We start from the raw sequence: 26077 nt of genomic DNA, 5'->3' as shown, positions 1-26077 counted from the left end.
TCTCAGCAGCTCCCCCAGACCAGTGCTGAACCGTGCTAGCCTGACCCCTCCAGCTTCCCCCAGACCCGTGGTTAAACCGTGCCAGCCTAGCACGGGTCCTTGGGGGGGCCAATCTAACACCCAGGTCTCTCAGATCTTGTGCTGAAACCGTGCCAGCCCCCGTCCCTGTCTCCTCAGACCGGTGCTGAGCCGTGCTAGTCCGTTTTCTCCCTATTCCTCCTATCCTGAGGCGGGCTGGTATTTGTGCCCTCCCCACACGCTCTCACCAGCATAGAGAGCTGAGCCCAGATCCCACCCCTTCCAGTACAGAGCCAGCACTCTAACCGAGCCAGTCCAGACACACTGCCTTTTTAAAAATATATAAATATGTGTAGCTAGGGGTTGGGAGGAAAGAGGGGGGGGGGGGGGAAGCAAAGAAAATAATCCCAGTCGTTGGATTCGTTGCATTGCTTTAAAAAAGTCACTGAATCCTACTCCCTGCCGGGACCGTCAACGAATCTGGGTCTTTGGAAGATTTATCATAAAAGATTGCAAGCAGAAGAGCGAAGGCATGCTGGATTTTAAAGGGATCTATCACCTTATTGTGCTGTCAACTTTCTTGGTTCAGGTACGCAATGAAATAATGCACGTTAGGTTCCATTGCAGTGATTTAATATATTTTTTTCCCTTTTATGCAGTTAGCGTCGGTGAGTGCATCCGCTCAATGGTGTTTTTAATGTTTTTTTTTACAGGTCTCGTTTGCAAAGGGCTATTTCGAGATCAAGTTTAACTCGGTGCAAAACGTTAACGGTGAATTGGAGAACGGGGATTGTTGCGATGGCACTAGAAATTCCCTGGATCGAAAATGCATCAAGGACGAATGTGACACTTATTTCAAAATTTGTTTGAAGGAATATCAGGCACGCGTCGCCACTTCTGGGGGTTGCACTTTTGGGAGCGGATCAAGCCCTGTGCTGGGGAAAAATACTTTTTCTCTCCCAGATAAAAGCGCACTTGGAAAAATAGTTATCCCCTTTCACTTTGCATGGCCGGTAAGTGGCGTTTTAATTTCATTGCACGCATTTGCAAATTGCTCCCTCGTGCAGAATTTCAAAGATCAGCCCCCCTAACCTTAACGCTCTCCCTTACCGACAACAGCCCCCTCCCAGCAACAGCCACCGCATGTTGTTCAACTTATTCCAGCCCAGCTGTCATTTTGCTCCCCGTGAACTGGAAACGACGGACTTTTTGGTCCCTGAATCTGACTGCAACCTTGTGGAGCAGTTGCAATGCAGAATTTTCCCCTTTTCATTGTATTGGAGCAGGATCTCTTTTTAAAACCCATCGCGAAACCCCTGTCTTGCGAATGATCTGAAATTAATAACGGTTGTGTTTTGCTCTGTTGCAAGTTTGCGTCTAAATATATACTTTAGTTACTCTTTCAAAAAAAAACACAAAATCCTGGTGCAAAAAAAAAGTAAAAAGTTGCCCGGGTTTTAATTGCAATGCAAGATAAGGAGAGAAAAAAAATTGCAGTGTAAAGACGCCGAGTTGCCTGGTTTTTCTTAAATCAGGTGCGATCTACCAACCCGCCCCGTGTCTTTTCAGGAAGATTAATCTGCAAAGCGTCCTGAGGAGTTGGATGATGACTGTGCATTTGTGGCTGGTTGCAAATAGACATCATTTGTAGCGGGAGTAGTTGCTGGCAACAGTTTTATAAATAAATGCTGCCAGTCGATGCACACAGGAGTGGTGTTTGTAACCCAGTAATTCCAGGTCCTAATGCACTCTTGGAAGTGATGGGCAAGTGGCGTCACTTTCTATTTGTGACCTGCACCCGCGGTGGACCTCAGCAGGCAATGCACCGGCTGCTGCCTCCGTGCCCGCTGCACCGTGGCTGGGAGAATGCACGGCTGTGGCGGTGCATTCCTGCTGCACTGCGCGCCCCCGGGGCCGCGAGCGCGAGTGCCCCTCGCGCCCGGTCCGTTGGGTTCCCGCGCGGGCGGCGCGGCCCGGGGAGGGGGGGGGGGGTGTTGAGGAGGGGGTAGTAGGGTTGGGGTGGGGGGGGTTGAGGGGGGTGCAGGGGTTGATGAGGGGTTGGGGGCAGGGGTTGAGGAGGGGGTGGGGGGTTGGGGGCAGGGGTTGAGGAGGGGGCGGGGGGTTTGTGGGGGCGGGGGGTTGAGGAGGGGGCGGGGGGTTGGGCGGGGTCAGGGGTTTGAGGAGGGGGAGGGTTGGGGGGTCAGGGGTTTGAGGAGGGGGAGGGTTGGGGAGGTCAGGGGTTTGAGGAGGGGGAGGGTTGGGGAGGTCAGGGGTTTGAGGGGGAGGGTTGGGGGGGTCGGGTTGTTGAGGGGGGTCGGGTTGAGGAGGGGGCGTCAGGGGTTGGGGAGGGTTGGGGGGGTTACGGGTTGAGGGGGCAGGGGGGTTGGGGGGTCGGGTTGAGGGGGCGGGGGGCAGGGGTTGAGGAGGGGGTGGGGGTTTGGGGAGATAGGGGTTGAGGGGGCGGGGGTGCAGGGGTTGAGGGGGCGGGGGGTTGGGGTCAGTGGTTGAGGAGGGGGCGGGGGGTTGGGGGGGTCAGGGGTTGATGTGGGGGTTGAGTTGTGGGGGTCGGGTTGAGGAGGGGGTGGCAGGGTTGGGGGGTCAGGGGTTGAGGAGGGGGCGGGGGGTTTGGCGGGTTGGGTTGAAGAGGGGGTTGGGGGGCTGGAGGGTGGTTTGAGGAGGGGTTTGGGGGTGCAGGGGTTGAGGAGGGGGCGGGGGGTGCAGGGGTTGAGGAGGGGGCGGGGGGTTGGGGGTGCAGGGGTTGAGGAGGGGGTGGGGGTTGGGGCAGGGGTTGAGGAGGATTTGGGGGGTAGGGGTTGAGGAGGGGGCAGGGGTTGGGGTTGCAGGGGTTGAGGAGGGGTTGGGGCAGGGGTTGAGGAGGGTTTGGGGGGTAGGGGTTGAGGAGGGGGCAGCAGGGGGCAGCAGGGTTGGGGGCAGGGGTTGAGGAGGGCTGGGTGGCAGGGGTTGAAGAGGGGGTGGGGGGGCAGGGGTTTATGGGGGGTTGGGGGCAGAGGTTGAGGAGGGGTTGATGGGGGTTGGGGGGCAGGGGTTGAGGGAGTGGGAGGTTTGAGGGGCATGGGTTGAGGAGGGGGTGGGGTGATTGGGGGGCAGGGGTTGAGGAGGGGGCGTTGGGGGGCACGGGTTGAGGAGGGGGTGGGGGGTTAGATGGGCAGGGGTTGAGGGGGTAGGGGGGCAGGGGAGGAAGGGGTGGGAGGGCTTGGGCGGGTTGAGTGGGTGGGAGGTTGGGCGGAGCAGGGGTTGAGGAGGGGTAGGAGGGTTGGGGGCAGGGGTTGAGGGGGTGAGAAGGTTGGGGGCAGGGTTGAGAGGGTGGGAGGGTTGGGGGCAGGGGTTGAGGGGGTGGGAGGTTGGGGGGCAGTGGTTGAGGAGGGGTAGGAGGGTTGGGGGTGGGTTTTGAAGTGGGGTAGGAGGGTTTGGGGGCTGAGGTTGAGGGACTATGAGGGTGGGGGGCAGAATTTCAGCAGGGTTGGTGGCAGAGGAGAGGGTGGGAGGAGTGGGGCAGGAGGGCATTGGGGAGGGGGAGGATGTTGGGGAGGAGGTTGGGTTGGAAGGGTAGGAGGAGTGGGGAAGAGGGAGCGGGTTCGGGGGAAGTTGGCAATGGGGAGGGCAGGAGAGAGGAGTTGGGAGAGACTGGGGAGGGGGACAGCAAGGGGGAGGGAGGGTGTTGTGGGTGGGGTCATGAGGGGAGATCATTTGGTCAAGGAGGAGCAAAATGTGTTGTGGGTGGGGCTGACCCATTTTTTCCCCTTTTTTCTCTAACCCTCTTCCTGAGATTTCATGGCCACCTCCTAGCTTTGTCCCTCCTTTCCCTCAGTGTGATCGTCCTGAGGTCACCGGGGAAGGGGGACTGAGGTTTTGAGCAGTGGGTGAGTTTGAGGGAAATGAGTGGGAGATGGTGGGTGCAGGGGTGAGGAGATCCCTCGGGGACGAGGGAGGATTCTGCTGTGAAGAATAAAGCAGTATCTGCTCAATAATGTCATTTTAAGAAACCTGCAGGATTATGTGTACAAATCTTTGCAGATGGTAAGACAAGTTGAGAAACCTCTTGTGTTTAATTTTAGAGCATATAATATTCTTTATAGACAGGCGTAGTCCTTAAGAAAATATATGGAGGTTAGACTGAACCTTGAGAAAACACTGGAATATCATGGTCACACTTGACAAAGAATATCAGGGCTTGGGGAAGGTGCTGAGGTTTACGAGAATTGTCTGAGAAATGAGTGACTTTATATGCAGAAATTGGGCTTTTTTTTTTCCTTAGAATGGAGGTGGTGAAGTATTCCAAAGCATGAAGCAGTTTGATAGATTAAATGAGAAACTTTCTAGTGATATAAATGTTAGCTATCATGAGACACCAGTTCAAGTGGCTGGCAAAATAAATGCAGAGTGGAAGCTATTTACCTGGGACAGTGGAAGCATATTTGTGAATGGCTTTCTAAAGGGAATTGGTAAATACTAGTAGAGCAGTTGGAAAAGGCGGGGGGTGTTGGGACTAAAGGATATCCCTTTCAAAGAGGTGCTGCAGCAGGATAAGCCTAATAGCTTTCAGTTTTTCCACTGAGCGATGGTGTGTTTGTGAAGTCAGTGGTGAGTTTTGAAAGGGGTGACTCAGACAAGAAGTGTGCCACCTTCAGAGCTGGGGAGCCAAGTAACAATGGTGTGGTGGAACTGCTCATGAAGATTTTGATAAATGTCTGGTGGTGGTCAGGTATGAAAGGCTTTTGGGGGAGGAAGAAAGCACTTGATGAGAATTTGGGTGAATTGAAGGGTGTGCCCCAGAATTTCCAAAGAGCAGATTGGGGTGTGGTTCTTGGAGATGAGGGACACAGTGATTTTGGGGAAGGATCAGATGTCCTAGGGTTGTGGGGGAATTTGAGAGTTGTTCAATGCCAGTGAAGTTTCGAGGCAAGTATTGACTTGCTTTTTGGAAGGGAAGGAATTCTGACATTCAGGAAGAAGAGAAAAAGCTAGTTTTCGCTGAGATTCTTTCTCTGGGTGGTAAGGTATTCAAATGGATATGGGTTCTAACCTGCTCTCTGCGGCACCTATTCTCCCAGTTCATCTGTTTCCATGCCACTTTAAGGATCTTAAATTTAAGGAAATGTTAGTGCTGTGGTTGGTCAATTGTCCACTCTCCTAATGTTGGCTAGGAGTACATTAGATTTGGGATGCCATTTTTGCATGACACTTGAAGAGGCTCCATCTGCACTCAGATGCAAAAGATCCACAGTGTTCTGAGGCTAACTATTTATCCTTCAATCAAAGTTTCGTTTAAAAAAAAGTAGAAAAGCACCATCTTCTCCAGCCCTCGCCACACCCCCCCCCCCCCCCCCCCCCCCAGCTCTGAAGATGACATATTCTTTATGGTATGTTCTGAAGCCATCCTTTCAAAACTCAACACCTGTGAGTGAAACATTGGAGGCTATTGAGCCTATTGTACAGTTGTGGTACTTTGAAAGAGGTGTCCTTCATTCCCAACATCTCTGGACACTGATAAAACGTCATTGACTTGAAATGTTAACTTTTTCTCTCTCCACAGATGCTGCTTGACCTGCTGTGTTCCTGTGTTTTCTGTTTTCATTGTAAAAGAGAATGGGTTGTCTGGTCATTATTCCCATTGCTGTTCTGTATCCTATGTTCCGACAATGACTGCACTTCAAAGGTTGTAAAAAAAATACTTTAGGATGTTTGGATGGGGATGTGAAGGATGATATACAAATCCAAGGCACTCCCCTCCCCCCCTCAAAGTACAGTGTGAAAGTCATCTTGCGGCTTGAAGATTTTCTTTTAAAAGGGGCAGTTTAGAGTTCTGACTTTGAGATAAGTGGGGATGAATCTTGCCCAAAGTGAAGGTGGTGGAAGAAGGTTAGGGAGAAATATGCTCAACCTTCGCTTGATTTGTGTATATCCCGGCTGCTGTTTCTAGAATGAAAGTTAAGAAGGAGTGATAAGAATACTTAACCAGGCGTGTTATTTGAGAGTTCGTTGTTCTGTCACTGGTAACTGAACACCTTTTTGGGTTCCTGTGTATTCATGTAAAGCCTTGCAAGCTTGTGAGGGATAAGCGTTGGGGGCTGGGGGACTTTAATGAGCGAGGAAGAGAATAATTGTTAGGAATACCGAATAGCTCATGAGCAGGCAAGTAGTGACACCATCGCTCTGCATATATTGAAAGGAAGAAGCAAGCGGCTCACTTAACACGAGGGCTGGCAGTGCCTCAAAATAGCGCTCTGGAGAGGAAAAAAAAACAGGAGATGATCAGATTTTTTTTACACAGTGAATTACGATCTGGAATGCGCTGCCTGAAAGAGCGATGGAAAAGGATTCTGCAGTAACTTTCAAAGGGAAATTAAATGTATACTTGAAATGGAAAAATTGCAGGGTTGTAAGGGAAGAGCAGGAAGTGAAACGAACTGGACAGTTGACACGATGGGTTGGCTTAGCTTCGATTTGAAATAGCATGCTCCCACAGAACTCTGCTGTGCTAGCACTGAATTGGCCGTATTCTTAAATGCTGGATTAAATTTGCTGCCTAATTTAGGTGCTCATCACGAATTGTCGTGAAATAAGTCAAGTATTGACTATGGCCAATGCTTGACTGTCCTTTCTGAGCATTCACTGGTGTTTCTCCATTAATGGGAGTGATTTTTTTTAAGGATGGGTGAGACGACAGCATCAACATTAACCACAGAGCTGGTGGTGAAAGCAGCCATCAGCAAAACAAAAACACACTAGTTGGTGTATCCTTTTTAAAGGAAAAAGATGCCCTGGAGTGGTTTTTCAAGGCTGTCATTTTCCCTTGGGGTTCAAATAACAATTTGAAAGTGCTTGAGCTTTGTGGTTTATGATGTCGTCTGATCTCTCGGTTGGATTGCATTCTGGAAATGCTCTTGACTGTCAGTTATTTTCTGGAAAAAGATACTCACATTGGTAATCTTTGCATGTAATAATAAATTTGGCACTTGATGTCAACAGTGCAGTTTCCAGCTTGATCATCCTGCTTCATTGTTTTTCCTTAATTGAGAGATTTCCCTCTTTGGCTTGTTTCATTTCTCCACCCTTCACCCCTCTTTTTTTTCCTCGACTATCCCTTGATTCTAACAAATGAGTCCATCCCTAATTTCTGTAGTAAATTGTACATGATCGGGTGGCTTTCACTGCTTGTGTAAGCCAACAGCAAACCTTGTTAGTGTAAACTCTGAATGTGGTAACCCAGTTACTTTGAGGAGGAGGCTAGGATTTGTTACCTAAACTAATGACTTCAGGGGATTGTTTCCTTGTCCCTCTGGTTATATATGTGGAGACTGGGACCTTTCAGTGTAGACATCAGCAGACATAAGCATGCTTGAATAACATATCTGGTGTACGACTGCTTTAAAATAATTGCTAAATGAAAAGGGTAAGGGAGGGAGGTGGGGGTGAGTTGAGCGGTATTGGCAAATAACTGCTTTTCCAAGGATTGAGCACGTTCCCCCTGGAAGCTTGGGTATGTGACAGGTTTAGCAGACAGTATGATGGGCAACCAACAGTTGTGTAATGGTTGACATGAAATATTTGGGTATTGAAGGGCAGGGCCATTTAAGGCTTTAAAGCCATATATAAAGTCAGTGTGCAGAAGAGCAATTGAGACTCCGACCTTAATTACCAACCTCTGTGTATAAAATCATGAAGGATGTAGATAGGGTGAATGCACAGAGTCTTTTTCCCAGGGTTGGGAAATCAAGAACTAGAGGGCATAGGTTTAAGGTGAGAGGGGAGAGATTTAATAGGACCTTGAGGGGCAACTTTCTCCATACAAAGGGTGGTTAGTAAATGGAATGAGCTGCCAGAGGAAGTGGTTAAGGCAGGTACATTAACAACATTTAAAAGATGCTTGGACAGGTCCATGGATATGGGCTAAACGCAGGCAAATGGGACTGGTTTAGATGGGTGTCTTGTTTGTTATGGACCAGTTGGGCTGAAGGGCCTGTTTCCCTGCTCTCTGACTCTCTTGAATTGGATGATCTTGGCTTGAAGGCATCATGATGACAACATTGCCAAAAATGTTCTAAGGCATTTCACAAGAGCGTTATGAAACAAGCATTGACACGGAACAACTTAAGAATGTATGAGGGCAAAAGGAGCTCTGCGCTTTCAGCAGTGTCTTAAAGGAAAGGAGAGCGGGAGGTGTATTAAGGGATTTCTGGAGCTGAAACTTTTGGCGGGTGAAGTCACGACCATTGGTGGTGGAGCAATTTAAATTTGGGGATGTTCGAGGACAAAATTGGAGAACTGGTCTATCTTGAATGGTTATGAGAAGATAAAAATGAGACAAGGGAGGGCATGGAGGAACTTGAAAAGAATGAGAATTTTAAAGTCATTGGCTGTAAATGCTTTGGGATGCCCTTTGGTTGGGGAAGGTGCTGTAAAAATGGCTATTTTGTTTAAGAAACATTGGTAATAATTGGCCTCAACCCCCTTAGGTTGGAGGGAGGTGTTAGCCAGGAGACTTGTGTCTATTTACAATCTACTGGCCCCTGCTTGGAGGCTTACAGTTCTGGTACAAATAGTATTAGGCTCACGTGGGGTGGCTTACTAGGTTAAATGGCTAGCAGTTGCTTGCCTTCTGGACTTGTCACTAGCTTGAGGCCTGGGGGGCCAACTGCTGTGCAACTGGCCAGCACCCTATTGTGATCTCTAAGGTGTATAAAATCATGAGGATCACACGGTCTTTTTCCCAGGACTGGGAAATCAAGAACTAGAGGGCATAGGTTGAGAGGGGAGAGATTTAATAGGAACCTGAGGTGCAGCTTTTTCACCCAGAGGGTGGTCAGTATATGGAATGAGCTGCCAGTGGAAGTGGTTGAGGCAGGTACATTAACAACATTTAAAAGGAAATTGGACAGATACATGAACAGGAAAGGTTTGGAGGAATATGGGCCAATCGTGGGGAAATGGAACTAGTTTAGATAGTCTTGGTTGGCATGGACCATTTGGGCCGAAGGGCCTGTTTTCGTACTGTATGACTATGATCCCCTGTGAATGGAGGCGTGAAAATTATAGTTAAAGGGCAAATGCAGTTTAAGGTAGCATTAGGATTGCTAGTGTTCTATGAAATTAATGTTGGAGTCACCTGTTGGATGTTGAAGTGGGCAGCAGTCGGGAGATAGATGAGAATAATTTGAAACCCTGCAACTTAATAACACAAGAGTCAATGAACGATTCTCAACAGGTGGTTGGAGACCTCCTTACTCAAGCCAAATATTTAACTAAACCAGCAGAGGACTGGAATGTTTATGTTCAGGGGAAAAATTCTAGATCATTAATTTTGTAAGCTCAAGTCCCATTTAAAGGTGACATCCAGACCATAAAAGGGAAATTCAGGGAGGGCCTGCTTTGCATCTGCCATTGCCTCCTTGTCTCCCTATCTCTGCACCTTTACCACGTAATGTTCTGTAGTTCCTGGCCAGGGACACTTAAGGTCAGTTTTCACTCTTACAGTAGTTTGTTACTAGCTGAACAAAATTCTTGGACTTCTCCTTTGTTCAGTGATGAATCCAGGATATAATTTGCAGAATTTGTTCTGCGATGTGGGAAGTGTGCGGTGATGTCCATCTATGCTCTACACCTCGTGGTTAATTGCGAACGTATATTTGGAAGCTTTCAGCTTTTAACACTGAGTGTGAGCTTGAATGGAATATTTTAGACGACCTTTATCCTACTTGTGGCACTGACTTTACATATTGGTAGCTTGAGATCTGCCAGTTAATGGGATGTGAACTGTTTCCATGAACATCTGTCCTTCTGTTACAAAGGGGAGGGAGGGGAAGCATGTAATTTCAAAGCAAAACAGTAAGTTAGTTCTTTGCTCCTTGATTAAATGGGAGTGATGCGATTCTTGACCTATTGTCATTTGTGGTGGGAAGCTGCACAGTATAGAATGGAGAGGAAGCTTACAACTCCCAAAACAAACTAAAAGATTTTTATTGTGGTATTGATATAATTATAAAGTTTAGAACTTTCTTAAAACAAAATCAGTACTGTCACTGTTTCAGAAATGAAGGAAATTCTCCATGGTATCCTGGCCAACTTTTATCCCTCAGCTATTAGCATTGAAGAAAGATTTAATAAAATGTTACCTCATTTCTGTGTGTGCAGAATTACCTGCTGTGTGTTCCTAATTGTGGCTACCCTTCAGAAGCACTTTATTGTCTGTAACAGGCTCTGGAACATCCTGAAGTCATCTAGAAATGCAAGTCCCTGTTTTTCACTAACATGATATTTGTTTGAATTACTTAGCCCCGAAAAATGAAGCTGAGCCAACGTGCCAATTTACGCTGAATCACCCTTTGATTTATGACTGCATCTCTGCCAGTGTTTGTTTCACATTAGCGCTGTGTAAACCCGTAACCAAACCAGCGATCTATTTTGTTCACTTTTTTTTATCCATTTTGAAATCGACTTGATGTTAAAATCAATTTTTAATTTTGAATTAGTTTTGCTGGTAATGTTTGCTTGGTTGTTGCTGGTTGGGCTCATTCTGTTGTTAGGGATGTGAGTTTGTAAAAAGATGGCACACATTCACATGTGTTTACATAGGCCCTTTCACAGCCTCTATGTTGGATATAGTTTACAACCAATTGTGGGCCATTTTTTTGAAGTGTAGTCACTGGTAATATAGTAAACACAACAGGTAATTTGTAGAAAGCAATGATCTAATCATCTTCTGGAGTGATGTTGGCTGAGGATTAAATATTGGCTGGATACCAGGAAGAAATCCATTTTCTTTGATATTGTCATGGCATGTTTTCCACATACCTGAGAGGAGATTCAGAACCATGGTCTAATGTTTCATCTAGAAGTCAGTAAAATTCCTGTGTGTTTGCATGAAGTGGTCCCTTTTGGTATTGGTTTATTATTGTCACTTGTACCGAGGTGCAGTGAAAAACTTGTCTTGCAAACTGATCGTACAGGTCAATTCATTACACAGTGCAGTTACATTGAGTTAGTACAGAGTGCATTGAGGTAGTACAGGTAAAAACAATAACGGTATAGAGTAAAGTGTCACAGCTACAGAGAAGTGCAGTGCAATAAGGTGCAAGGTCACAATAAGGTAGATCGTGAGGTAAGAGTCCATCTTATCGTATAAGGGAACCATTCAGTAGTCTTATCACAGTGGAGTAGAAGCTGTCCTTAAGTCTGGTGGTACGTGCCTTCAGGCTCCTGTATCTTCTACCCGATGGAAGAGGAGAGAAGAGAATGTCCTGGGTGGGTGGGGTCTTTGACTATGCTGGCTGCTTCACCAACATCTGCAAACTTGTAGCTGGAGTTAGAGCAGAATCTGGTCACACAGTCATGAGTGTATAGGGAGTAGAATAGAGGGCTGAGGACGCAGCCTTGTGGAGCACCAGTGTTGAGAATAATTGCGCTGGAGGTATTGCCTATCCTCACTGATTGCGGTCTGTTGGTTAGAAAGTCAAGGATCGTACCTGTACGATCGGTTTGTAAGACAAGCTTTTCACTGTACCTCGGTACAAGTGACAATAATAAACCAATACCAATACCAATCCAGTTACAGAGGGAGGTGTTGAGTCCCAGGTCTCAGAGTTTGGTGACCAGTTTGCTTGGGATTATTGGGTTGATGCCCTTGGAGTGCACTCCTTGTACATGTTGATCTCTAATCCCAGAAAAGCTAAAGCAAGTTACGAATGACTTATGGGTGAAACAGGAGCATTGTCTTCTTACCCCCCCCCCCCCCCCCCCCCCCCATACCCCTGTACTCGACACCCACCCCTTGGTTTCCCACTTTTTGGAGATGCAGTAGTTGGTGCATTAGGTTGAAGTTCAGTGTGTCCCAACAGAAAAGAATGCCTTGGAGAATCCCAGTCCCAGCCGCAAACCTAGAAAGGAAAGACCAAGACCTTTTGTTGGGTGTGATCATTTGGAATGCACTGCATGAAAAGGTGGTGGAATTCAATACAAAACTAACTGTAAAGAATGAATTGGGCACAGATTTTGAAAAGGAAACATTTGCAAGCAGTTGAGGGAGAATAGCAGAGTGGGGCTAATGGATAGCTCTTTCAAAAGAACTGGCCCAAACACGACGCCCAAATGTCTGCCTTCTGCGCTGCAAGTTTGATTTGTGAATTTTCTGCCTTTATAAATGGCGACGCTCCAGTGAAGGAGGTCTGCCCATCCTTCCCTTCAGGAACGTTGACGGTACAAAACCTTAACATCAAGTTAATTGGAGGTTGATGCAGTCAATGCATGTTATTGCTTGACTTGTACAATTAGTTGAACATGCATTGAGCTTGCTTGTTCGTTAGAAGAAAAGGGCATTAGGTGCACCTTGTGTGTGTTGGCTGATGCAGGATGAGTCTTGGATGATGTCTTTTGCAACTGCTGCAAACTGTATTGGGGTTTGGGTGGTTACGGCATTAAACATTGAAAAGAATTGGACAAGATATAGTTTTGAGATGTTAGCTGCTTGGTGGCATGCTTCAACTTGCATGGTGAGAATGCAAGAGTGCGGAGGTGGGTTGGAAGCGGACGTTTGGCTCATTAAACTTGCTCCTTCCTGTCAGATTTCTCCTTGACCTCCTGAAGTAATTTAGTGAAACTTCAGGATATCAATCTAACATTACAACCTTGCATTATTTAAACCTGACTGATTGCACGCTACAGATATTTCCTTTATCTTAACTGGGCAGATTCCTTGTTATCCTATGTATATTGTATATATGAGGATCACACAGCAGTAACGTAGCTCCATTTGAGCAACTGTGTGCTCAGGGTACCTGCAGTATGCCATCTTGTACTGTCTTGTTTCCACATAAAACCCTGTATTCCTGTAAAGGCAGCTGCTAGGAGTATTGGCGTGTATCCTTATGACACATTTGTTGTCTTTGCACATATTTAGAAATGCTTGAGTTTTCTGCTTGTCATTCTGTTTCCATGAAATATTTTTTTAAATATAATAACCGTTTGCATCTTAGTGCTTTTTAACACCCAGGAAAATGTGAAAGTCTCCCTGAAATTCGTTGCTGACTTGTTTTTGACAGAATAAGACATTTTGACTGCTGGACTCCAATTATGGCCACTAGTTTATGTCTACCTTAGCTGTAGAGTCCGTGTGGCTAATTATAAGATAAGCCACATTAATTAAAGATCAATATAATGTCCATAGAAATTACCCAAATATCATATCTAAACATTTTTTTTAAAGTATGTTTTTTATAAATTGGTTAATCTATGCCCAGCCTAGTTGTGTCAAAGGTAATAGAATAGTCCTGTCTTTGATATCATACTTGAATGTAGCTAGTCAGGACAATAAACTTCTGAAGCGTGCGGACTGTAATTGACTCTGGAGTTTATTGTGAAAGGATCCCTTACATGGCAGAGAGATTAGGGGCCTGCCACCTGTTGTCTTTTCAACATTTTCTTAACCTTTCCATCTACTGGTGCCCCCAGAACAACTTCCATTGCTTGCTTCAAAGAATTGGGTTTGTCATTTGAAACTTTAATATATGTTCCCTTTAACTTTGGACTCTGGGAATTTTCTTTTTTTTCTGATTATGGTTCAATGAACTTACTGTCTTAAACAGAAGTGAAGTGTAGCACTTATATTAGGTGTGGAGGTGACAGCTGTCGTTGTGCGTTCTTTAGAACAATTCCATTTGGGCACAAAATAAACTTTAGCAGTTGCTTTTAAAGTAAAACACTGCATAACCAGTATCATTTTACTTTGTATTTCTACCCCACCTTGCCTCATCTTGTACAGTTGTGAATCTTCTACTCCTGAAAATAGCTGTGAATATCAAACCAATACAACTTAAGTAATAAAATAATTTTGTTTTAAAGTCTGGTTGTTCACACTTTAGAGCCACAGAGAGGGCAGACTTAATCTTATTGATTAACAGAATAGTACAGCCCTGACCAGAGGGGCAGGAAGCTGACCGAGAGAATGAGATGGGGACTACACACTTCCTTCCTTACATTCTTGGATCTATAGCAGTTTGTCGCCCCATCAGCTGTCTGCAGATTGTAGGGTGGGGAGGAGGAGGAGATCATGGTGTAAGCAAGGACAAGATGACGAACAGTGACAGATATGGGGTTAGGAAATGATCATTTTGTCAGGAAATAGTCTGTGGTGAAAAGGGAGGAACAAATTTGCATTTGCACTGTGCCTTTCGTAACCTTAGGAAATCTCAGCAAAAGGCTGCAGTCATTAAATGTTTTTAAAGTGTTTTAGGAAATGTGGCACTGGATTTTGAAATGGCAAACTCGCACAGTCAGCTGTTTGTGGTGTTGAAGAATATATATCAGCAAGGCCACTGGAGAATACTCTCCACTCTTCAAACTAGTGCCATAGGATCTTTTACTTTCACTCAAGGAAGCCTTATCCAAAACTTGTCATCTCTGACAGTGCAGCACTCCCTCAAGACTGTATTTGAGTGACATTTAATGTGCTTGAGTCTCTGGAGTGCCTCAGATGAGAGTACTATCCACTGCCTTTGCAAGGGGTATATGTCATGCTGGTTAATGGACCAAGTTTGATTGGCTAATTTCAAGATGATTAAATTTGATATTCTTTAATAGTTAACAGGGTCACTTGAAAATTTGGAGCTTTAAGATTTTTCTTTACAACTTCTGTATTGTGTCCATTAGATGAGTGGAGAAAGAGCTGTGCAGAATTAATTATTCTAGATGTAGATTGTCTGGAGTGAACAATTTTTGTATTACAAGTTAAAACTGTTAGAACATAGAACAGTACAGCACAGGAACAGGCCCTTCGGCCCACCATGTTGTGCTGAACTAATTAAGCTAATGACACCTAACCCTTCTGCCTGGACATGTTGTTAGTGTTTGGGCCAGTTTATGATTAACTTGGTACTACAGTATTAAAGAGCACAGCCTGTCCTCAGGTTACGACAGGGTTCTGTTCCTGAGAACTCTTCGTAACCTGAACTGTTAGTTGGAAATGAACAAACAGTGTGTGTAGGAGAGGGTCACGGGAACAGCGGTGACAGGAGAGCGAGCAGGTGCGGGAAGAGTGGCCGCCTGCCGGCCTCTCTGACACAGTGAGTGAGTCTGCTCAGCGCTCCCAGCTCTGCTCTGCTCCGCTCCAACAAGCTCCCTGTGGTGGGGCTGCAATTGTGTGGGGAGCAAAGGCACATGGAAATACCCCGTTCCTACCCAATGGAAGGTGCAGCTGGCAAATCCATCCAACATCCATCCTGTCGGTCTCCCAAAAGCTTGTTCATAAGTTCAGGGTATCTGTAAGTCTGTAATGATGTGAGAGCAGAATTAGGCCATTCGGACCATCGAGTCTGCTCCGCCATTCAATTATGGCTGATTTTTTTTTTCAGCCCCGTTCTCCCGCCTTCTCCCCATAACCCTTAACCCCCTCACCGATCAAGAATCCATCAATCTCTGCCTTAAATACACCCAATGACATGGCCTCCACAGCCCTCTGTGGCAACATCAGATGTTTGTAACCTGGGGAGGACCTGTAGTGGCTGTTTTTTTTTCCTTGTAACAATGTTGATGGAGAACAAGGTCCCATTCAACAATATGATAATGATCAGGTTAACTCTTGGTTACCTATACTTAACAGAAGGATCAGAATATCATCTAGAAGACTCCAGCTCTGACAGTGCAGAACTGTCTTCCAACAGTGCTACACTGTTGACCTACATCTTGATCGAGTCTCTGAACCCACTACTTTGCTACCCACTGACCCACAGTTGGCACAGTATAAAGGCAAGTATTTGTCTGTATATGTTTGACTGCAGTTGATGTGGAGCAGGTGGTAAGTTTGAAGATTTGTGCACACTTGTGTGTATGTGCATGTATTCTGTTTGTCCATAATATTCCAGATTTAGAGTGTGGTCTGTACGTAATCAATGCAAGCAATCCGTGGTGAAAATTACTGTGTTTACTGAAAGTAATGGCAGGTTGAACCTTTCTATTACGGTGAGACTGTAAGAGTACAGTACTCTGAGGCTAAATGACAGCCTCTCTGAGGCGCGATTGTGAGCTTGGCCTGTGTTGCTAGGATGCAGCTTTAATAGTTTCTTTGAGTAAGTGATTATGCCCCCTGGACAGATACTCCAGGAGCTTGCGCACCTGTGTAACCTTAATTTGGGGAGAGAACTCTCTTGGAAAAGTCGTTTGCATATAATTTTGTTTGATTTGAAACTTGGGTAGAAGTGAGGTTGAAAATGTTGAGGTGTATTTGTATTTTGTAGCTATGCCTCTGAATGTGATTTGGATGAAGTATAATTCTGTTAGTTAAAATCATTACAGGCATGTCTGTGTATTGAGGGTAAATACTTAAGTGTTTTAAGCCACATTCAGTTGGGTTTTAGAAGAATGAGGGGGGATCTCATTCAAACCTACTGAGTATTGAAAGGCCTGGACAGAGTGGACGTGGAGAGGGGTGTTTCCATTACTAGGAGAGTCTGGGATCCGAGGGCACAGCCTCAATGAAGGGACATCCCTTTAGAACGGAGATGAGGAGGAATTTTTTTCAGCCAGAAGGGGGTGACTGTGGAATTCGTTGCCATGGAGGCCAAGTCATTGGGTGTATTTAAGGCAGAGATTGATAGGTTCTTGATTGGTAAGGAGTTTACGGGTTACGGGGAGAAGGCAGAAAAATGGCGCTGAGAAAAGAAAGAAAAATCGCATACGATTGAATGGCTGAGCAGCCGATGGGCCGAATGGCTGAGCAGCCGATGGGCCGAATGGCCTCGTTCTGCTCCTATATCTTTTTGTGGCTTTATAATAACTATCTAATTGCTGTGGTGGCATCAGGGTTGATTTTCTTTCTGTTACGTGCATGTGAATATTATGAGGTATAACATTTAGTAATGAGTGTAGGAGTGCTTGCTCTTGGTTATCAGAGCCCAAGTTCTGCTATCCAGAAAAGCCTTTCCATCCTCCTCAGGACATGGATCATGTGTGATGGGATATTCTCCGGTTTGCCTGGGTGAGTACTCATCACCATCCCGGATAAAGCACCCCACGTGACTGGCACCCATCCTCCACCTTAAATGCTCAGTTCCTCCACCACCAGTGTATCATGACTGCAGGATGTACAGTTAGCAAGAAGTGCTCAAGATTTCTGTGACAGCATTTCCCAAACCAATGACTTCAATCACCTAGAAGAACAGGCGATGCTGGAGCGTCACCAGCTGTGAGTTGCAGAGCATCTTTTGGAAATTTCCTTGTTTCTTCACCTTCACTGAGGTATTAATCCTGAAACTTAGTGCCACTGTTGGAATCTTTTCACCACACACTCGCAGACAAGTTGGTAATTTCTTCCATGGAGCTGCCCATATCCTGTAGTGCTGAGTGGGTTTGTATGGTGCTTATCACTGTGTAGGACTTGTCCTTTACAGTCCAACTGACTTGAGATTGGTGATGTTGGGTGTGGGAGAAATTGCCAGGTATATTGGTGTGGTAACTTTGCATACCTCGCATGAGTTTTAGCTTCCAGCCAAAAGAAGCTTTCAGATGCATTGGTCACTCTCTGAAGTGTGTGAATATTTTAAATTCATTCCGAGATAATGGGCTTCTCTGTCAAGGATGGCATTTGTTGGTTGGCGGAGCATGCTGCCTTCATGAAGTGCCTCAGCTGTGTGGTTTATACTGAGGGATGGGGCAGACTGTCATTAAAACACAGGTCTGTGGGGCTTTGGTGACAAATGTTGAAGCTCCTACTGTGATATTTGGAAGTATGATCACTGGATGAATAGTCCATGCTCCCAGCTAACTAATGAAGTAACACATAACACCAGTACTGTACCTAAGATCTAGGTACAGATATTTGATTCTTCCTGCTTCCAGTACACAGGAAGATTGCTCACAATGAAACAAATAGTCCCAGATTTCTCTTTTACACTAATTGCTCATGCGCATCTTCAGTCAATCTGGCCACTGTCCAGCAAGACTGAGAATCAAGCAAAGGGACTGTTTGATAATGTAAATGGGCCATGAAATACATGTGTTTTTGTGCTCCTAATCCCCTCCTAACAACTGGTTTCATGTGAATGTGGGTGTTCTGGAATTTTAAACACATTTCTGCAAGGTTTTAATAATGACAAGGAATAAAGCATTTTCTGCTGTTAACTTGGGTAAAAACTCCTTTCATCCTTGTGCACCAACCCCATCCTCCCTCAACAACACCCCCCTCCAAAAAACAAGAACAGCCATGGAGCATGTGCTTCAGTTACTGGAAGAAGGTCATTTTTGGAATTGAACAATGTTCTCCAGCTGTCTTTCAGTCAATACTCTATTGTCCAGTTAGGCTCTCCTTTCTCTAGGCTTAATTCTTAACAATACTGTAATGATTCAATGTGATTGGGTAAAGAATTTCTCATTTGTCAGAGTGGTATACAAGTGTTTCTGTATGACTTCTTGGAGATTGAGTACATTATTCCAACTTCTAACTTCATTCTGGTATTGGTTTATTATTGTCACTTGTACCGAGGTACAGTGAAAAGCTTGTCTTACAAACTGATTGTACAGGTCAATTCATTACACAGTGCAGTTACATTGAGTCAGTACAGAGTGTATTGATGTAGTACAGGTAAAAAACAATAACAGTATAAAGTGTCACAGCTACAGAGAAAGTGCAGTGCAATAAGGTGCAAGGTCACAACAAGGTAGATCGTGAGGTCATAGTCCATCTCATTGTATAAGGGAACCGTTCAGTAGTCTTATCACAGTGGGGTAGAGGCTGTCTTTAAGTCTGGTGGTACGTGCCCACAGGCTCCTGTATCTTCTACCCAATGGAAGAGTAGAGAAGAGAGAATGTCCCGGGTGGGTGGGGTCTTTGATTATGCTGGCTGCTTCACCAAGACAACGAGAGATAAAGACAGTCCAAGGAGGGGAGGCTGGTGTCCGTGACGCGCTGGGCTGTGTCCACAACTCTCTGCAGCTTCTTGCGGTCTTGGGCAGAGCAGTTGCCGTACCAAGCAGTGATACATCCAGATAGGATGCTTTCTATGATGCATCGGTAAAAGTTGGTGAGAGTCAAAGGGGACAAACCAAATTTCTTTAGCGTCCTGAGGAAGTAGAGGTGCTGGTGAGTTTTGTTGGCCGTGGCATCTACGTGATTTGACCAGGACAGGTTGTTGGTGATGTTCACTCCCAGGAACTGGAAGCTGTCAACCCTCTCGACCTCAGCACCATTGATGTAGACAGGTGCATGTACACCGCCCCCTTTCCTGAAGCCAATGACCAGCTCTTTTGTTTTGTTGACATTGAGGGAAAGGTTGTTGTCATGACACCATTCCACTAAGCTCTCTATCTCCTTCCTGTACTCCGACTCATCGCTGTTTGAGATACGGCCTACAATGGTGGTATCATCTGCAAACTTGTAGATGGAGTTAGAGCAGAATCTGGCCACACAGTTGTGAGTGTATAGGGAGTAAAGTAGAGGGCTGAGGATGCAGCCTTGTCGGGCACCAGTGTTGAGTCAGCTATCACTACTGTGTTGTGCAATACAACGTATAATGCAGCGAGGTGGAATTGGTTATTACAGCACAAACCCTCCTACTGTTCTGTGTATCGTTTAGTTACTCTGGTGTTTATCTTCAGGCTTAATATTTTAACTACTGTTCCTTATCCTCTTCATAGGTTCCATGCACTAACTGCATCCAATCAAAATTAGGTTTATTATCACCGACATATATCGTGAGATTTGTTGTTTTGCGGCAGCAGTACAATGCAAGACAAAGACATAAAAATTACTATTAGCTACAAAAATAAACAGTGCAAAAGAGGAATAATGAAGTAATGTTCATGGACCATTCAGAAATCTGATGGTGGAGGGGAAGAAGCTGTTCCTGAGATGAGATATCTTTGTTAGTCACATGTACATCAAAACACATAGTGAAATGCATCTTTTGCGGAGAATGTTCTGGGAGCAGTCCACAAGTGTGGCCATGCTCCTGGCACCAACATAGCATGCCCACAACTTCCTAACTCCTACGTCTTTGGAATGTAGGAGGAAACCGGAGCACCCGGAGAAAACCCACACAGACACTGGGAGAACGCACAAACTCCTTACAGACAGTGGCCGGAATTGAACCCGGGTCTCTGGCGCTGCAAAGCGTTATGCTAACCGCTACACTACCATGGGTCTTCAGGCTCCTGTACCACCTCCCCAATGGTAATAACGCGAAGAGGGCATGTCCTGGGTGGTGAGGGTCCTTAACAATGGATCTGCCTTCTTGAGGCACTACCTCTTGAAGATGTCCTTGATGGTGGGGAGGGTTGTGCCCGTGATGGAGCTGGCTGAGTCTACAACTCTCTGCAGCCTCTTGTGATCCTGTGCATTGGAGCCTCCATTCCAGGCGATGATCCAACCAGTCAGAAAGCTTTTCACTGTACATCTGTAGAAATTTGCAAGAGTTTTGGGTAACGTATCGAATCTCCTCAAATTCCTCATGAAGTGGAGCCACTGCCGTGCCGCCTTCGTGATTGCATCAGTGTTTTAAGCTCAAAGTAGATCTTCAGATGTTGACGCCCAGGAACTTGAAGCTGCTCACTCCACAGCTGACACCTCAATGAGGACTGGTGTGTGTTCTCCCAACTTCCCCTTCCTGAAGTCCACAGTCAATTCCTTGGTCTTGCTGACGTTGAGTGCGAGGCTGTTGTTGCGACACCACTCAACCAGCCGATCTATCTCACTCCTGTACGCCTCCTCATCGCCATCTGAGATTCTGCCAATATAGATGGTGTTTGAGCTGTGCTTAGCCACACGGTTGAGAGTGTAGAGAGAGTAGAGCAGTGGGCTAAGCACGCATCCTTGAGGTGCGCCTGTGTTGATTGTCAGTGAGGAGGAGATGTTACTACCGATCCGCACTGACTGTGGTCTCCCGATAAGGAGGTAGAGGATCCAGTTGCAGAGGGAGGCCCAGGTTTTGAAGCTTGTTGATTAGTACTGAGGGGATGACAGTGTTGAACACCGAGCTGTAATTGATAAACAGCAGCCTGACGTATGTATTGTCTAGGTGCTCCAAAGCGGAGTGGACAGCCAGTGAGATTGCATCCGCTGTAGACCTGTTGTGGTGGTAGGCAAATTGCAGTAGGTCCAGGCCCTTGCTCAGGCAGGAGTTAATTCTGGCCATGACCAACCTCTCCAAGCACCAGCATTGCAACATTTTGTTTTACATTAATTCTTGGGAAATGAACATTGAAAAGGCCAATGTTATTGACCTCAATTCTGTAAAATAAAACTTATTCTCTGGAAATTACACTTCTACTGAGGAAAAAGTTCATACAATTGAATATTTGCATCTGTACGTTGCTCAGCTTGCAACAGAACTAACTAATCTCATTCACTTTAAAATCATACCACATAGACATTGTCCTTTCATAAACTATATGCAAAGAAGGCATAGGTGGGGGATGGTTGTATTTGGTAGCCTTTGGCTATAGGTCTCGAGCACAGTTTGCACTTTGCTTGAGTGAATGTGTCTCACAGCACCTATACCTTGACCTTGGAATGTGCCTGTTGACAACACAAAGTAATAAAAGGCAAAGTTTTTCTTAATTGGGAAGTAAAATATTGTATTTCATAGTTTAAGAGAAATCCATTGAGAAATATGCCATTGTATAAAATACATATTTATAGTCAATAAATTCAGTTATTAGTATTTCTCCTTAAAGTGATGAGCTACAGCCTTGGCATCTGATGAGAGGTATGGCACAATGGTGAAGTTACTGGACTGGCATCCAGAGGCTGAGGCCATTGATCCAGGAACATGAGTTAACTCCTAACATGCAACTGGGGAATTAAATAAGGAACAGGAAGCTAATACTTGAACTTGCTTGTTTAAACCACCAGATTGTTGTAAAAGGTCCAACTAGTTTACAGGCATCCTTCAAGGAAGGAAATCTATCTTCTTTACCCTGTTTGGCTTGTACATGATTCCAGAACCCACCAGTGTGGTTGACTTTTTTACTAGTACCTCCATTTAGGGGCAATTAAGGATGCCAGCAGTGTTCCACATCCAGAGAACGGGTAAATGCTGGGCCATTTCAGAAGTGAGTTAAAAGTTGACCACATTGTGACCTTGAGTCACAAAAATCAGACCGATTACTTCTGTCTCCTGGAGGTTGTTCAAGAAAAAAGATTGAGGTTTTATGGCAGTTCCTAGTTTTGCATTCGCCATTACTGATTTTAGCTTTTTATTCGAGATTCATTGATTTTGTGTTTCCTTGCTACTCTGTACTTGTCTTCATGGATGCTTAGTCCTAAGTAAGCAACAGCAACAAGTCACAGCTATATAGTGTTGGTTTTATATTGTGACTTGTACAATGAAAAACTTGTCTTGCATACCAATTGTACAGGTCAATTCATTACACAGTGCAGTTACATTGGGTTAGTACAGAGTGCATTGATGTAGTACAGGTAAAAACAATAACAGTACTGAGTAAAGTGTCACAGCTACAGAGAAAGTGCATTGCAATAAGGTGCAAGGTCACAACAAGGTAGATGGTGAGGTTAGAGTCCATCTCATCGTATAAAGGAACCGTTCAATAGTCTTATCACAGTGGGATAGAAGCTGTCCTTAAGTCTGGTGGTACGTGCCCTCAGGCTCCTGTATCTTCTACCCGATGGAAGAGAAGAGAAGAGAGAATGACCTGGGTGGGTGGGAGTCTTTGATTATGCTGGCTGCTACACCACGGCAGCGAGAGGTAAAGATAGAGTACACGGAGGGGATGCTGGTTTCTATCTTTAATGTTTAAAACAAAATGCGCCAAAATACTGAAAACCCAGTAATAGGAAACTGGATGATGCACTATAAAGACCTGATCAAGATTGTTTTCTGTGATCGTAGTCGGGTTCTTGCTGAACTTGGGCTCATTGAGTACATTGTCCTACATTTGCAAATCCTGCTCTATGTTAGCTGTAGAGCATTTGGGATATCCTAGGGTAATTAATCTGTGCAATAGAAATACAAGCATTTTGTGAATCTGTGGTGAAGGCAGTGTAGATATGGAATGGTGTGCTGCTGGAGGGAGAGTTCATCTGTTGAGGTTGGGGTTGATGCACACACCGTGGGATCTTGGGCAACAAACAATCTGCTGGGAGAACTCAGCAGGTCAAGCAGCATCTGTGGGAGGAAAGGCATTGCTGACGTTTTGCATTAAAACCCTGCATGAGTCCTGATTCAGGGTTTTGACCCGAAACGTCGACAGTTCCTTCCCTCACAGATGTTGCTCGACCCACTGAGTTCCTCTGGTAGATTGTTACATCAGATTCTAGTGTCTGCAGCCTCTTGTGTCTCCATGGGATCTTTGCATCTACCTGTGCCATAACTATTGTGGGGTGTACTTGATGGGAGGATATTGAAACGTCATGAACTCACTGGTGCTTGGAGGGCAGGATTGGAGAACAGTGTTTTTTCATCATCCATCTGGCAATTTACCCAGGCCAAGTGCTTGATATATAAATCTGGCTTCCTGAAAAGTGCATATTCTGTTCCCCTAAGCTGACATTCTAAACTATGCATTTTAAGAAAAAACCCAAAGGATGTAATGTGGCTTTGGAATGCAAGGTTGATTGATCTTTGGTATTCTAAGGAGCGTAGTATGAGGTTTGCTTCTGAGGTTTAATGTTCAACTCCCTGATTTGGTTGCTGTCTTCACGTGTCAAATACAAGAGAAAGATAATGTGAATGCATTGCAAGCCGTGTTGTGATTTGAGCTGCTGTAACTATTTGGTTTCATTGCCTGATGCAGAGGTTATTTCATACTCCAGTGTGCAGTGAAAATGAAACTCACTGTAGTGTAAATTGCTTGCTACAAAAGCACTTCAGCTTGTGTAATTCGATCACTGATTCTGCAAATGGAACGGAACTGCCCCCACAGACTCTCAGCCTGGATGGAGTCATCACACAGAATAAAACTGGCTGGAGTACCTCTCAAGGACGTAATGCACTGCGATGGTTCTGATGAATCTGCTATAACTGTTGAGCTGTTGCTCTTGTGCGTTACATAATCTGAGTTTGTTGATGGTTCTTTATTCCCAAGCAGGCCAACCTGTGCATAAGGAACTTCTTCTGTGGCTCTCCGTCTTAAAGTGACTCGCTGTAAAGAGTTAAGCCATATGGATTATGGAAAATATGTCATCTAGTCACTCAATACACTATCACATCGCCTAGCACTATCTCCAGTTCTTGACTATGTTATTGTCTCCCAATTCTATGCCTGGCTTTCTTGGAGCTATCAGAGCAGACCATAGCCCTTCGAGCCTGCTTTGCCATTCAACAAGATTGTGGCTCATCTGACCGGCCATTATTCCACCTTTTAGCTCAATTCATGTAATTGCTCCACTAGTTGTCTTAAGCTGCCAAAGTCCGAAAGTCTTTGTTCTGCACTATGCTCTTATATGTTCCTTACAATCAACCTCTTCTACTAATCTTCTGTTCATCTGCCTCAATATCCCCTTAAGATATTGGTAAATTGGTTTATTATTGTCGCATGTACTGAGGTACAGTGAAAAACTTTGTTTTGCATGCCATCCATACAGATCATTTCACTACAGCAGTGCATTGAGGTAATACTAGGGAAAACAATAACAGAATGCAGAATAAAGTGTTACAGTTACAGAGAAAGTGCAGTGCAGGCAGATAATAAGGTGTAAGGCCATAATGAGGTAGATTGAGGTCAATGGTCCATCTTGTCATACTAGGGGACTGTTCAATTGTCTTAAGAGAGGGATAGAAGCTGTCCTTGAGCCTGGTGGTACGTGTTTTCAGGCTTTTGTATCTTCTGCCCGATGGGAGTGGGGAGAAGAGAGAATGTCTGGGTGGGTGAGGTCTTTGATGATGCTGGCTGTTTTACTGAGAAGTGTAGACAGAGTCTGTGGAGGACAGGTTGGTTTCTGTGATGGACTGAGCTGTGTTCACGGTGTCAAATTTTGTTTGTTGTTCCTTCGAAATGCCATGATGTGTTACTCCTCCTCCTTCAAGATTGCTGGTGTTTTGTTGGCCAGATGGAGTTCAGATGTGGATCAGCCATCACCTGATTTGAATGACAGAACGTCTAAATGATTGAATATCCTTTTCTTTCTATCGGGGGGAAGACGTGGCACCTGTTACGAATTAGGTTACTATTTGGTGAACGTCCCTTTAAGACATGGTACAGTTGTGCGTGTGTGTGTGTGTGTGTGTGTCTGTGTGTGTGTGGCGTCATTACAACAACAACAGGAGATAATGACGTGCTGACGTTTTGGTTCAGTCAGAAAAGAGAGAGTGGAAGAGAGAGACACTGCCTGCTGGTCTCTGTATTGATGGATGAAAAACAATAACTGTGTCTGTCACTACAATCCACGTATGGATTCTTGGAATAATCCAGTGGAGTTCACTTTGTCGTTAACCTGTAGAAGGAAACAGGTATTTATGTGGGCGGCCACAGCTTGAATGCCTTTCGGGGTGGCAGATACTTTAGAAAAAAGAAGTGGAAATCATCAGTGACTGAGGTGTCGTATGGGTTCCATTGTGGAACATTTGGATTTCGTAATGTCTCTATTCTCTCTACATTTTCTCTTCAGTCAATGGTGGTTTTGCAAAAGCCTTTGCTGACGTTTCACCTTACGGCTTGCTGAACTGAACTTTGAGAACTATTCCTGGACTTGGAGTTTGGGAATTTGCCACACACACTTTGGGTTTAGTTTTGGGGGTTAATGTTTAAGATCTAACTTTTTTTTTCTTTCTTATTATCATAAGTAGTTATTAATAAAATAGGCTCTAACACTTATACATAACTTGGTGTGTTTCTTTTGTTGCTGGTACATAACACACCCAACTTTGCTTCTTGTATAGCATTTCTACTAAATGTAGAGGTCACTGAGCCTAGCTGGGAGTTGTAGATGAATTGCTTTGTGTTGCACTGAGGTTTCAGTCAGTTGATTTGTGTCAGTAATTTGTAATTGCAGCATTTTAAAAAAAACATGATAGTAAAAGAAAATTGCATGCATTACTATATTAATAATAGGATACATCTTTAAGTATGCTTAAAGGCTTTATGGTTTGACTCTAGCCTT

At 45.0% G+C, this 26077-nt stretch overlaps 1 protein-coding gene across 1 annotated transcript in view; it reads left to right on the top strand.

The window, feature by feature from the left end:
- The first annotated feature begins 403 nt into the window (after positions 1–403).
- LOC127579547 (protein jagged-2-like) overlaps positions 404–26077 on the top strand; it is a 216593-nt gene continuing 190919 nt past the window's right edge. Inside the window, 2 exon segments of the mRNA XM_052032445.1 lie at positions 404–607; positions 732–1031. Of these exon segments, the coding sequence (XP_051888405.1) occupies positions 551–607; positions 732–1031 (357 nt within the window). The 5' untranslated portion in view covers positions 404–550.

The sequence above is a fragment of the Pristis pectinata genome, chromosome 1 (assembly GCF_009764475.1).
Source record: "Pristis pectinata isolate sPriPec2 chromosome 1, sPriPec2.1.pri, whole genome shotgun sequence".
NCBI classification, from domain to species: Eukaryota; Metazoa; Chordata; class Chondrichthyes; order Rhinopristiformes; family Pristidae; genus Pristis; species Pristis pectinata.
The sequence above is the reverse complement of the archived record's forward strand: the minus strand, read 5'-3'. Positions and strand labels throughout refer to the sequence as shown.